General features: G+C 43.9%; 1 protein-coding gene across 1 annotated transcript in view; it reads left to right on the forward strand.

Annotated features, from left to right (window-relative positions):
* The first annotated feature begins 3363 nt into the window (after positions 1-3363).
* The window catches only part of Foxp1 (forkhead box P1), a 235156-nt gene continuing 225691 nt past the window's right edge, over positions 3364-12828 (forward strand). The window contains 3 exon segments of the mRNA XM_042054470.1: positions 3364-3384; positions 3386-3496; positions 3498-3545. Coding sequence (XP_041910404.1) covers positions 3364-3384; positions 3386-3496; positions 3498-3545 — 180 coding nt within the window.

Consider the following 12828-nt stretch of genomic DNA (forward strand, 5'->3'; position numbering starts at 1 on the left):
CTTGGTCATTTCTTAATGTCATGTCTGAAATGAAGAGTCTCTATATGGTTGTACTCGCCCCCAGTCAACTGAGCGTCAGTTTTCTTGTCTCAGAAATGAAGACTTGGGAGTTTGAGAAATATACCAGAGGGTTTTATATGAAGATATAAAAACACATTAAATGGCCTTGGATGTTTGATAGAAACACTCTTGACCCAGACAGTGTCAGAAATATTCTTAGATACCAAAACTCTGTGTTTTCCACATGGGCATTTCGTGAAGCTGTCTGTCCCTGATAGGTGTTGCACCAATTAGGAGCCCTCCAGCCCATGTGCTTCAGTTAGCACTCGCTAACTCAGGACATTCTTAGACCAAAATAATCCTTTATTCGGTGTTGCTCCCAAACCTGAACTCTCACAAACCTAATTCATGAGCCAAGTTGCTTGGCCCCAGGCCTGCCCAGCATGTGCTGGAGGACTTCACAGTCCTTTTTGGAGTACACAGAACAGAAAAGGGGCTTCTCCTCAAACTGCACATCAGAAGTGTTTTCCTTTTCCACCTACCATGATACTGTCAGCCAAGGAAACAAAAGCAGTCCCAGATCCCCAGAGTCATGTGGCTTGAAGACAGTACATGCATATCCTGTTCCATAAGGACAGGACGTGTGACTGTGTGCTCCTGTCTGAGGGTAGGTGTGGAGTGCTTCTAACAGCAATTGGCCTGTCCTGTGGGTCCATTCTTTGGCATAGACAGACCTTCCAGAAGGTGGGAAACATCTTTTTTATTTACTTATTTTTTTTTTTCGTACCTAATAATAAAAGGGATTTTTAGTGCTGACTACCCCGAGACATCTCTCTTTTCCTTCCTCTTTTACAGTATGGGTGGTTGACTTAGTACATTCCAGGTGTGTTTGGGACATCTGCAGTACTGCTGAGCTACATCCAACCTGAAACCTTTTCTCTTAAGTGCCAAAACATACGAACGAGCAAGGGTATGGTAGAGCTAAACTAAATTTTAGGAAAAACCCCGGAGGCTTTAGCACATTTGGGTGTTTTAAGTCAGAGGAGATGTTTCTATGTTACTGGTCTCTTGTTGCCTGTCTTGTATCTGTTTTGGGTGGTATTTGTTTTGATAGATTCTTTCCATAGTGGGAGGTAAGGAACTGCAGGCAGTTTCTAAAGGATAGTAATTGCTAGAAAGTCGGATCCAAAAAGATGAGTGTTGTCACCCTTCACAACCTGTTAACATAAAATGGCATTCTCCATCTACTTCAGCACCGAATCAACTACACAATATGGCCTTGCGTTTCTGAAGTCTGCCTTGTACCTGCTAGAGACTATGTACTTAAAATGGATGAGATAGGAATTGTTCAAGTGGTCATTCTTCTGTCTGGTCCTCAGGCAAATTGCAGAGAACAGACTTCTGTCAGTTTTTAACAAAAGCACAGCCTCCTAAAGGTGTCCAGGAATGCTTTGAGTTATGTTATCTAGTGTAGTGGGAAAGAAGTAGGTAGTATTAGTACCTACGGGTAATTTGAATGAAATATTTTCTGTTTTGTCTGGTATTGGGAATTCACATTGAAGTCTTAATTATTTAGCCATTTCTCAGCTTTGATGTTTGAACTGACTCCTTCCTTTAGTGACTAACCGTTTTCCTTTCCAAGTCTTAGTCTGTGAACTTGGCTTGTGACCCTGTACGTCAGCCTTTAGAAAGCATGCTGCAGTGAGTGAGAGCTCAGCCATCAAAGGAGAGAGTCTCTCCTCCTGTGCCACCATGGCTAGCTGTGGCACACTGGACATGAAAATAACTCAGCAGGCCTTGTATTTTTTCTCTGGAATTTACCTGTTTTGGAGGCCGGGCATAGGTGCAGGCCACTGTGAATGTTTGGAGTTCAGAGGACAACTCTCAGATGCTGGCCCTGGCCATTGTGACTTAAGACATGTGTGGAAGGGCTTTTACTCGCTGAGCTGTCGTCCCATTCCCAAGCCTCAGCTCTCTTCTCTGTGATGTGGAAGTGGTGATTGTTGCTGGAAGCTACGGGAGCACACAGGAATCACCTGCATTGTGGATTGCCTAATACAGTACAAGTGTCTAGAAGACAGGTTTTGTCCTGGTTGGTACCTAAACTCACTCCCCAAGCTAACGGTTTTGTGCTTAGAGAGTAACAGGAATGAGTTAGTATAGTTAGTCTCAGGTATTGTCTTTTCCTGTAGGGCTAGCACCTAGGAGGCTGAGGAAGCAGAAGGATTATGAGTTTCAAGGACAACCTAGACTCCATCATAGAACCCTATCCCCCCCCCCAAAAAAAAAACCAACCAAACCAAAATCAAAAACCAAAACCTAAAAAAAAAAATAAAAGGAGGCAGGAAGATTTTTCTCTATTTATTTTATACTATATGTATTTTTTTCTAGTAGACATTTTAGTACTTTAGTATTTATTTAGTTTGCTTTTGGGTGGTGCTGAGGCGTGAATCCAGTATCCCATATATGCTAGGCAAGAGTTCTACCTCTGAGCTATATCGTGCCTCATATTTAGGACTTTAAAATTCTGACCTTTTCTGTGGTCTTCGTAGGTCTCTCCAAAGTAAAGAGTACAACGATATCCCTGAAATACCCATCCTTACACACCTTGGAGTTCAGTTGTCCACCAGGAGAAACATTAGCATTGAATGTGATTCTCACGAGGGCCTTACCTGTAAAACAACAGTCATAGTCGGAATCTATTCAGTTTGAAGATGGAAAGTCCTTTTTGGCCCTCTCTTTTTCTAGCAGTGGCCTGTCTTACAGGAGTGACCAACGAACTGGTACAAGGATTTAGAATCCTGAAAATGCTTTTGCTGTTTGCCTGCACGTTTCAGCATTGATTCCCTAAAGGGGCCTTGTGGTGATGCGGCTTGTCACTTGAGAGGACTGAAGTTGGACCGTATTTCTTTTCTGCGAGTGTTGCACTGCCACAGAGTGTCTGAGCCTGATAATGCTCAAATGTATAGCTTCTGTGATGACTTAAAGTGTTTTGGGTTTTTTTTTTGCCAAAATATCTGAATCCCATCAGAGAAATTGACTCCTAAATTCTCCTCGGATATCCTGAACCTGTCCTCTTTCCTGTGAGGGAATGCGTGGTATGGTGTAAGCCATACTAGTACTTGAATTGAGAGCGACAGTCCCTAGTCCTAAAGTAGGGGGCCAGTCTACTAATAAGGGGGAAACGGGATGAAGTAGAACGACAACTGCGTAGAGAGTCCAGCAACATGTAAGGCGAAACTCCTTTTCGTTCTGACCAGCAACTATTTTAACAGCTGTCTCTCCCCCCTTCTCTCCCCCAATCCTCCCCTTTTCTCTCTCTCCTTTACCTCCCACCCCTTTCTCCTCTCAGGTTTTTGAGTCATGATGCAAGAATCTGGGTCCTGAGACAAAAAGTAACGGATCAGCCATCCAGAACGGGTCCAGCGGTGGCAACCACTTGCTCGAGTGTGGGGCACTTCGTGACACTCGGTCCAACGGGGAGGCGCCAGCGGTGGGACCTGGGCGCAGCCGACCTTGCCCACGTCCAGCAGCAGCAACAGCAGGTACTTGCCTGGGAGCTGGAACTGTGAGTGTCGGTGAAGTCACTGTCCGTGTTGTAGGCACATCCCTCTGGTGCGTTCCGCCTGCCAGAAAGCCAGCAGCATAGTCTCAGGGGTCCTCCTGGCTGAGATAATTTTGAAAGCCTTGGGAGCTGCAAGCGTCTTTTCCGGACAGTGGCTGGTAGACTTGAAGTTCAATGGACCTTGAGCCCCCAACGTGTCACCTAAGCTTTTATTATTCAATTAAAATGACTCTCTGGGGGAAAAAATAATTGTTGATACTTGAGATAAATAGTGACCAGTATAACAGTAGTTTAATAAAAACAAGCCCACCCCCCTTTCAGCCTTTTCAGAACCTTATGAAGAAATAAAATCAGAGCTAAAAGATTAAAGAAATAAAGATATATGGGGGGTAGTCAAAGAAAATAGAGACAAATAGAAATATAGGTAAACATGTTTAAATAACAGGCCCATGTCTATAAGACGGACATCAGTTTGGGACAATGCCTTCTCCTACCTCTAAGAACTAGGGTGTATGTGTTTGTGGATGTTTCTTGGAGTCTGGACAGCAGATGGTGTTTGGCATAAAATCTCAGTGTGTTTTAACTGATCTGCCTGGGCCTCTTCAACATGTCCCTTGCTTGAGACATTCTCATTCCTTCCCTGCCCTTCCCCTGGGTGGAAATGGGTCCTTGGGAGTAAACTGTCGAAATATTTCCCGGTGGTACAGGTGACCTAAGACATGTTATTGTGTTAGTAAAATTCAAATGTAAATAGCATTTCCTTGAAGACTGGATTGGTTTTCCCCACCCCGTGGGATCAGGAAATATATGAGCTTTGCTACTGATAACAGGGCAGGTTTTGTCCTTGACCCATTTATCTTGTAGTTGTTGGTACCATTTGCAATCAGGTATTTAAGAGAAAAAAAAAGAAATTTTGTAACTTTTCCAAAGAGAGAATGTTGGGAAATGCCATAAGAGAAAAGGACAGACCCTTTCAAACTACTTATTAAAATTGGAATCAAATTCTTAGGGCTGGAGCCCTGGTAAGAGTCTTTGTTGTCTTTCTTCTGAGACAGGTTCTCACTTAGCTGAGGCTTCTGGCTTTGAAACTGCCCTGTAGCCCAAGATTGGCCAAAACTCTGGCTCCTCTTGCCTCCCACTCCCAAACAGTTGAATTACAGACATGCATTAAAATCTAAACAGCTGGGCAGTAATGGCGCACACCTTCAATCCCAGCACTTGGGAAACAGAGGCAGGTGGATCTCTATGAGTTTGAGGCCAGCCTGGTCTACAAGAACTAGTTCTAGAACAGTTAGGACTGTTACATAGAGAAACCCTGTCTCAAAGAAATCAATCAATCAATAAAAATATAAACACTCGGTGGGACTGTGAGCCAATTAGATATTTGGTGGATGCAGCATGAGACCATTGGTCAGTTTGGGGAAAGTCCTGGTAGAAAAAAGGGAAGTTGGCAGACATGCCAAGTCAGTTCAGGGGATTTGGGAGCGTGTCGTGATTTCTTTCTTGTCACTCCAACTATTCTGCACCCTCAAAGCGAGAATTTAAGCCACCTGGGTTGTATTAATTCTGTGCATCAGTAACTACACAGTGGCTGACTTCTAACCAGGGAGCTTGTCTGCCGAAGCCGGCAGTAAAATGGCAGGAGCGCATTTGCAGGGATGGTCATTCTGTGGTATTCCTCATATATGTGTGGTGACATGAGCGGTTAGTATTTCCGGAATACCATCTTCTGTGCATGACAAGACCGAGGTAAGATGAAGTCGTTTCTTCATGAGGTGGTTGAGATGGGGGCTGATGCAATGGGGCACCCTGAATCATTTCTACTGAGAGTTCATCAGTTAGTCAGTGGGAGGTTAACTTGTTTGAATGTTGCCTGAAGGACTGACAAATATTCAGAATAATAAAGTATTTTATCAAGGAGGCCAGCGGGTAAAACAATGCTTGCCAACAAGCTTGAGGACCCGAGTTTGCTTCCCAGCACCCCACATGGCAAGAGAAGAACAAGCCTTCACTAATCCCCCCTCTCTCTCTTACACACAAATGTGATAATAATAAAAAAAAATGTTTAAGCAACAAAAAAACAGCAGAGTATTTAGCCAATCATGAAAATTTACGTTGTTTTTAACCACACTACACACAGCCACCCTGCTACAGAGGAGTAGCAATGACACCTGAGTGACACAGGAGAATGTTCTGGAAGCATATTTCAGTTGCATTTATTTAAAAATAGTGAGTCACTCACTAGTTCAGTCACCTGGGCTGGAGCCCTTCTGGAGAATGTGTTGTTAAATGGTCATTCATGCAGTTTTCAAGTACTTGGTTTTGGATTCCACTCTGAAACTTGAAAATAAATATTTCACGGCAATTTTCTGTCTATTTGTCACTGATATGTTTGAGGAAGAAAGGCATCCGTCGGGTTCTAGGATTGTGGCTAAAGCCCCACTTATTGTGGTTGGCAAGCCTTTTTAGGCCTTATTTGAAAACATCCACAGCTGCTTTGACTCCCTGTGTAAGGGAAGTCTCTAAACAGGTTGGTGGGTGGAAGCGTTGTAGGTGGCAAAAGAAAAACTACAGGCTCACAAAGGGTCCAGGGGCCCAAAGCTTCCCCACGTTCTCTGGCGTCCAGAAAGCAGCAGCAGCATTCAGCTGTGCGGAGAGACGGTTCTGGCACTGGTGGATCTGCGTGGTTTTCGTCATTTTTCTCCTGACAGGTCTTTACTCGAAGTGAGAATGCAACGCACTGAGAAAATCGCAGCCATTGCTGAATTCATTACTGCGGTAAGTCACACAAAACCACGGATAAAATTTTCAATATCGCAGGCCACAGTTGATGTAAACAGTTGCACTGAAATTTAATTCCTGTGACTTTTCCCCCATCCCTCGCCAGGGGCACATTCTGATTCCATAGTACAAAGACAACAGGGGTTACAGCTTTGATTAATGTAGGACAGTGGAAGAGAGTGGAAGAGAGTCAGAACTGTAAAAGATGTCAGAAGTCCACAGAAACACAAGATCTGGCTTCAAGTGCCTGGCGTAAAAACGAGGTTTTAATTACGCTGTGAGTTACACAAAAGGTTCGGAATATTCTATTGGCACCAGAGCCTTTGGTGTTATTCAGTGGGGTTGGGGGTGGGTTGATATTCAGCGAGGGGGGAGGGGGGCGTGGTGCCATAATGAGCCCTTGTGTGGGCTCCTTCTTGCCAGTCATGCCTACAACATGACAGCAAGCTGCCCATTTTCAGAAGCTTCGGTGCTCACAAAGAAGAACCACTACCCATAGTGATTCCATGGGTTGCTTGCTAAGGCTGCAGTCTCAAACAGAATTTGTTTTAAAGAATTTATCTAGTTGACAGCCTGAAGAAATGGGATCGTCTTCGCTTTCCTATCCTCTCTTGAAAAATCAGGACGTCTTGGCAACCTTGGCGACCGACCCCCCCACAAGGGGCAGCAACTGTTAGGAGATGAATCGCTGCGAAGACAGGGCCAGCCCTGTAGCCTTTTGGTTCCCATGGTTCCCCCAGTTGGAAGTACTGCCCCTGCCCTTAGGCAGCGCAGCTAAGGGATGCTGGTCTGGGAGATGCATGATCCTTCAGAAGTTACCAAGCCACCTGAGAGGTTCGGCCATTAGTGGAGGAGCCCGCCCACACGAGTGCCTTGTCTTCCCTCCTCAAAACAAAGCGTATTGTCTCGATAATGTTTCAGCTCTATTTATATCCAGGCTCTGGATTATTACAATGGTTTTCTAATAATGTAATTTGATAGCATTTCTGAGCATTCTCTTGCAGGCCTCGAGATTACTTTTACCCTATACCATGACTGCTTTTTACTCCTATTACGCCTGCCTCCATTTCTGTGTCTCTGAGCTCTGTGTTTGACTCCATTATGAAATGCAGCAACAGATACTATTATTGACTGATAACTTTTTTTCCTCTCCCTCCTTAAAGGAAGGATTTTAAAATGTCCAGAGCAATTTATAAACTGTGTGGATTAATGCATTTGAAAAGTCTTGAATTTTCTAAAGCAGGATTTTATTTCCCATATTGCTGCAAATGAGAGCTTTTTCAGATAAGCATATTACATAGAACATAATGTTTAGAAGTTTCCTCCAATACAGCATATGCTGGCAGGTCAATTAACAGAATGCATACCAGAAACTGTTTATTCAATAAGATGAATAGCTGTTAAATAAAACAGCTATTCTTGACAACATCCCTTTTTTTTTTTAATGAGGGGTGCTTTCTTTGGGAAGGGGTAAATTTTTTGGTACCACCTGGCATTTTATTGTGTGCAAATCAGCAAAAGGAAGAGTGTTCGTGGCTGCGGTTTTGAGGTACGGCTATCACTGTCTATGAGGAGAACAGTTTCCAGAGAGCGGGTGAGAAAGTCATTTAAAAAGATAAGCTGCCCTTGTGATTTGTTACTTAAGCCATATAAGTAAGCAAAGGGCTTCTTTTCTTCTTTTTTTTGTAGCTTCTCTGATATTTGGTTTAAAATGTTAGAAGTTTTGGTCAAAAGAAAGAGTGTATGTTCAAGTTAACAAATGTAAACAAAGAGCAAAAGAAATGTTCAGTGAGCAGCAAGCTTAGAGAGGAGAAAGTATAGGGACGCCTCTTAGAATCGTCAGGGAGGGAAAGTAAAGGGTGGTCATGGGAAGAGAGGGAGAGCAGGTACTGATGCTTACACGGACCCTGGAAGCTCATGACAGGACCAGCTCTTTAGGGCATGGGCAAAGAGTGTGCTGGCATAAATTCAAAGAGGGTTTAGAAAAATGGAAGATCAGAAGAATCTAGGAAAATCATAGATGCTTAGGCAGTGGGATTAACAATTGTCTCCTTGTATGCATGGTAGTATTAATGGATTCAACTGTGGCTCTAAAGTTTAGGAGGGAAAAGTGTGTCTGAACTGAACATGTTCCATATTTTCTTGTCCTTGGTCCCTAAGCACTATGGTGACAACTACTTATTCAACTTTTACCTTGTGTTAGTTACTGTAAGTGGTATAGAGATGCCTTTAAACGTATGTGAGAAGAGGGTGCTAGCTTCCATGCAAATGCACTTACTGTCATCCCAGAGGGCTTGACCATCCATAGAGTGGATGATGAGAAGGAATTCCTAGAAAAGGCAATTTGAAGAAGAGAGACTTCTTATGCTCACAGTTTGAGGGTGGGGTCCGTCGGGCGGGAAAGTGATGGTAACAGAAGGGAGGGGCAGTTGGTCACATTGCACCTGCAGCCAGGAAGCAGAGAGAGATGAGGGCTGGTGCTCAGCTTGTTTTCTCCTGTTTATGCAGTCCAGAACCCCAGCCCATGTTGGGTGTCACCCATGTTTGATTCTTCCCACAGTGAGTAATCTAGATACCTTCCCAGTCGCACCCCGGCATTTGTCTCCTCATTGATTAGATGTCCTATCGAGTTAACAGTTAGTATTAACTAACTGTTGTAGTATCCATAGACACCAAGAGGATGACTTGCAAAGTATCAAAGGGTCCATGCTCTAAGGAAAGGCTAGAGGATTTTGTTTTTAGAAGAAAAAGAAATACATAAAATTTTCCTCTTCATTTTTAAAATGGTTGCATGAAATTCCTCATTGGTCTTTGGGACCAATGGGAGAGAGGGAAGGAGAGAAGGAGGGAGAGACAGGGAGGGGAGGACACAGAGAGAGAGAGAGACAGAGAGAGGAAGGTTGGATGCTTTATGTGAAAAGCACTCGCCTTGGTTTCTCAGGCATGCCCACCTCCCTTAGGGGATTTGGCATTAGTTTTTGCTTTGTACAGAGTACCCCATAAAGTGGGTCCAGCCATGGGTATGAGACCGAGGTATTAGGCTAGGTGATCTCTATCATCCCACTACTTTCCCACTCACGTCCCCTGTCCCATTGCAGCTTTTTTTGTTTTTGTTTTTGATGCTGTTGGTAGGAAGAAATGATGATCATCAGTGTCCTAGAAGGGAACCTGCTAGGAAGGTAGTGCAGAGAAGTGCTATTAATATAGAGTGCCCTGCTGGGACCTAGTGCAGTTCAGAAGCTAGCATGTTCCTTAGCCAGGAGGTGAAAACCCGGCCCCTAATTCTAAAGGAATTGCTCTGTTGAGGTGCACTTTTATCAGACACTTTGCAGAGGTCAATTTTACCAAAAAAAAAGATGTAACTATTCGGTAGAAATCAGTAATATCAATGTTAGTGAGACCCAAGAAAACAAATTGAAGCAAAGCAGAGACAGAAGTTTAGATAATTCTGGTGAATAAAGAAAACCAGCCACAACAAAAAACAACTCCCCTACACACTTTCTTTAATTCCTCTGGTGCCTATTTCTGGAAAAAGTATATTTCACCCTGAATGCTAAATTTAGCTCTCTTGTCTCTGTTAGTTTAGTCCTGCCTTCCATCAAAATATTGTCTTCAAAGATTATGTAACTTGTGAGCCTTATTTGAATCCTTTCAAGTAGTGATTGCTGAAGAGATGTGTGTCATTAATCTCTCCATTAGAAAATTAAAATGGCATGGGAGCCAAGCGGGGAGGGGCACCCTATATGTGAGAGAGCATGGGAACAGAATCCCAGATGGCGTGTCTTATTATGAGTGACATGTCCTCTCTCAAATTCAAGAGGAAGTTTTGTTGTGGTGAGATGGTAACTTTGAGCCCTGATCTGTTAATGTTAATAATAATAATTAATAATAATAATAATAATAATAACACCCCTTCTAGCTTGTCTAATCAAAAGAATCTCATTTTGGAACTCTGAGGAGATAGGGCTTCAGTCATAACCTCTTGACAGAATTAGCACAGTGATTTCACAGTGTTCGCTTTCCAGTGGCTAGCAGGCTCCTATCTGTCCTCTGAGGCCGGGGGGACCCCACACCACTGTTCTGTGCCTGCCTGGTTTATTAACAGCAGAGCTGTGAACATATAGTCAGCCTGTGGAGTCTAATAACCTGTAAGGGATACGTAGACTACTGAAAAAAGGGGTCTCCATGTGACTGACTGCTTTGTGACACATACGAATGGCCATACTATATATGCTAGTGGTCCTCAGAGTCCTGGGCGGGGAAGTTGATGGAGAAGGCCTGCACGTCCTGTTCTAAACTTTCTTTTCATCACTCGACTTTGAACGCAAACCTATTGTGATGTTGACGTCATAACACTACAGAGACCCTTGGCCAAACACTGTTTGTTTCGCTTCACAGAAATAGAACCGGTGTTGGATTTCTTTTTCCCCCCTGTCCTGAGAAAACACGCTAGGGTCAACATCCTTAACTGTCTGCGCCGTGCAGCTTTGCTACATGTGACCCAGTACGCGTGCTGTCCTGTCTAGCCAGGACAAGTGTGTGTCCGTGCTTTGTCACCATCGTCAGACGCCTGACAGAAACCGTGTAGGACAGACGGAAAGATGATTTTATCTCACAGTTTCCAAGATTCTATTCAGAAACGTTGGCACCATGTGTCTACTTGTGGTGGGACAGAGCACCACCGTGATGACCGTATCTGGCAGAGCCACTGGCCTCACGGTGGTCAGGAGTCAGAGACAGACAAGACTCGTCTGACATGACCACAGTGACCTACATCCTTTACCTAGGCCCCACATCCTAATGTTTCTAAAAACTCCTGTAATAGTGGCACTAGATGAGGGCCAAGCCTTCAGAATAGGGTCCTTTGGTTTTTCTTGAACTTGGGGGGGGGGGGGGGTACTTCTTTATAAACCATAATAAACCATCAAGAAATTCCCAAATCCCTATATTTCTGGAATCCAAAACTAAAGCCAGATTTGATTCCTCCATCACCAATCCTCCGCCCCCCCCAAAAAAAAAACCATTCAGTTTGGGACCATTTGGGGTTTGGTTTTTCTTTCTTTTTTTCGCCTTCTCCTTTTTTCTTTTCTCTTTTTTTTTAAGTAAGAATGTTCAGGCCAGTAAATCTAAGTAGAGATTTTAAAGTAAAACTTTCCAAATTCTGGCCCATTTCTGACCCCAAGTATTTCAGACAAGAGTCACTCACCCTGCATTAATCATCTCTCCACTTTGGCCTTCAGAACTTAATTTGTTCATTCATTTACATGATTTTTATTCAAGTCTTCATTGCCCACCTCCTGTGGTGAAGGCAATGTAGAGACCAGATTGATGTGTGTGTGTACTGGCAAAGCAAGGGCAAAGACAGTGTATTGAGTCCAGAGGGAAGCTGAGGCAGAAGAAGAGGCGGCTGGGAAGGTGGAAGGCATGTGCTTTTGTACCTGTGTGAGGCCTGTGGAGACTCTAAGGAGTGGCCCAGAGAGAAGAGAGGAATCCCTGGGAGATTAGTAGGCATTAGTTCAAGCATTTTAATAAAGGGCCACCAACCTTGGACTTGTTTGATGGGGGGGGGGGATTCCATCATGGGCTCCCCCCACCTTTCCTTCCCTGCACCCATGTGCACAAAACCTTTAACATCTTGTAAGTCCCACCAGGGAAGGACTGTCCTTCTCCTTCTCTGACACGTTCCAGCACGAGGCCTAGTGATGACATTCCAGACTCCCTTCTTAGGTTGATTCTCCATTGTGCCCAAGGTGACAATCAGGAACACCCATCACACTTTCTTAGCTGGGTTTTGGTGCAATGCCCCCAGTCATGTGGGTCCGGAGTGAGAGTCATCCTCCAACTACACACACAGCAAGTGGATTTTCGTCCCAGGCCAGCCTGAGTTACTTGAGATTTTGTCCACAAGAGACGGGGAGAGGAGGGAGCCCTCATATACACTAAAAGTCACTACAGTGGTTATGGCTGTTTATTCTGATTAATATTATCAAGTACGTTGCCTTTAGCCTTGGCCTGTTCACTAGAATCTCTTTCAAAAGTCACATGGGGAATGCTGATAAAACGGCTGTGTTCCTATTGATCACGGAATGGGCTTATCTGTCTTAGAGAACAAACTAACTAAGCTGGGTCTGTGATAAAGTCTTTGTTCCATATTGACACAAGCTTCTTAGAATGAAATTGTTTTTGAAGTGGTAAGGGGGTTTGGGGGAGGAGCACATAGTGTGTATCTTTTGCCTGGAAAAATACAATGTGTAATTATTAAACAGCTGGTGCTCTTGGTAGCTCATCCAGGAGCTGCAGATCACACTGTCCAGGGATGGGGTTCTCCTTACAGCATTGAAGTAGGAAGGTGAGGGAAGGCAGACACAAGCTGTGTTCTCTCAAATCCTTCTAGATGGTCATTGTATCTTCTGCAGAGACTGTGTGTGTACCAACTGTGCACGCATAGTTCTTTTTCTTATTACCTCTCACTTTTCTCTTAC

This window comes from Arvicola amphibius, chromosome 2 (genome assembly GCF_903992535.2).
Source record: "Arvicola amphibius chromosome 2, mArvAmp1.2, whole genome shotgun sequence".
Taxonomy (NCBI): domain Eukaryota; kingdom Metazoa; phylum Chordata; class Mammalia; order Rodentia; family Cricetidae; genus Arvicola; species Arvicola amphibius.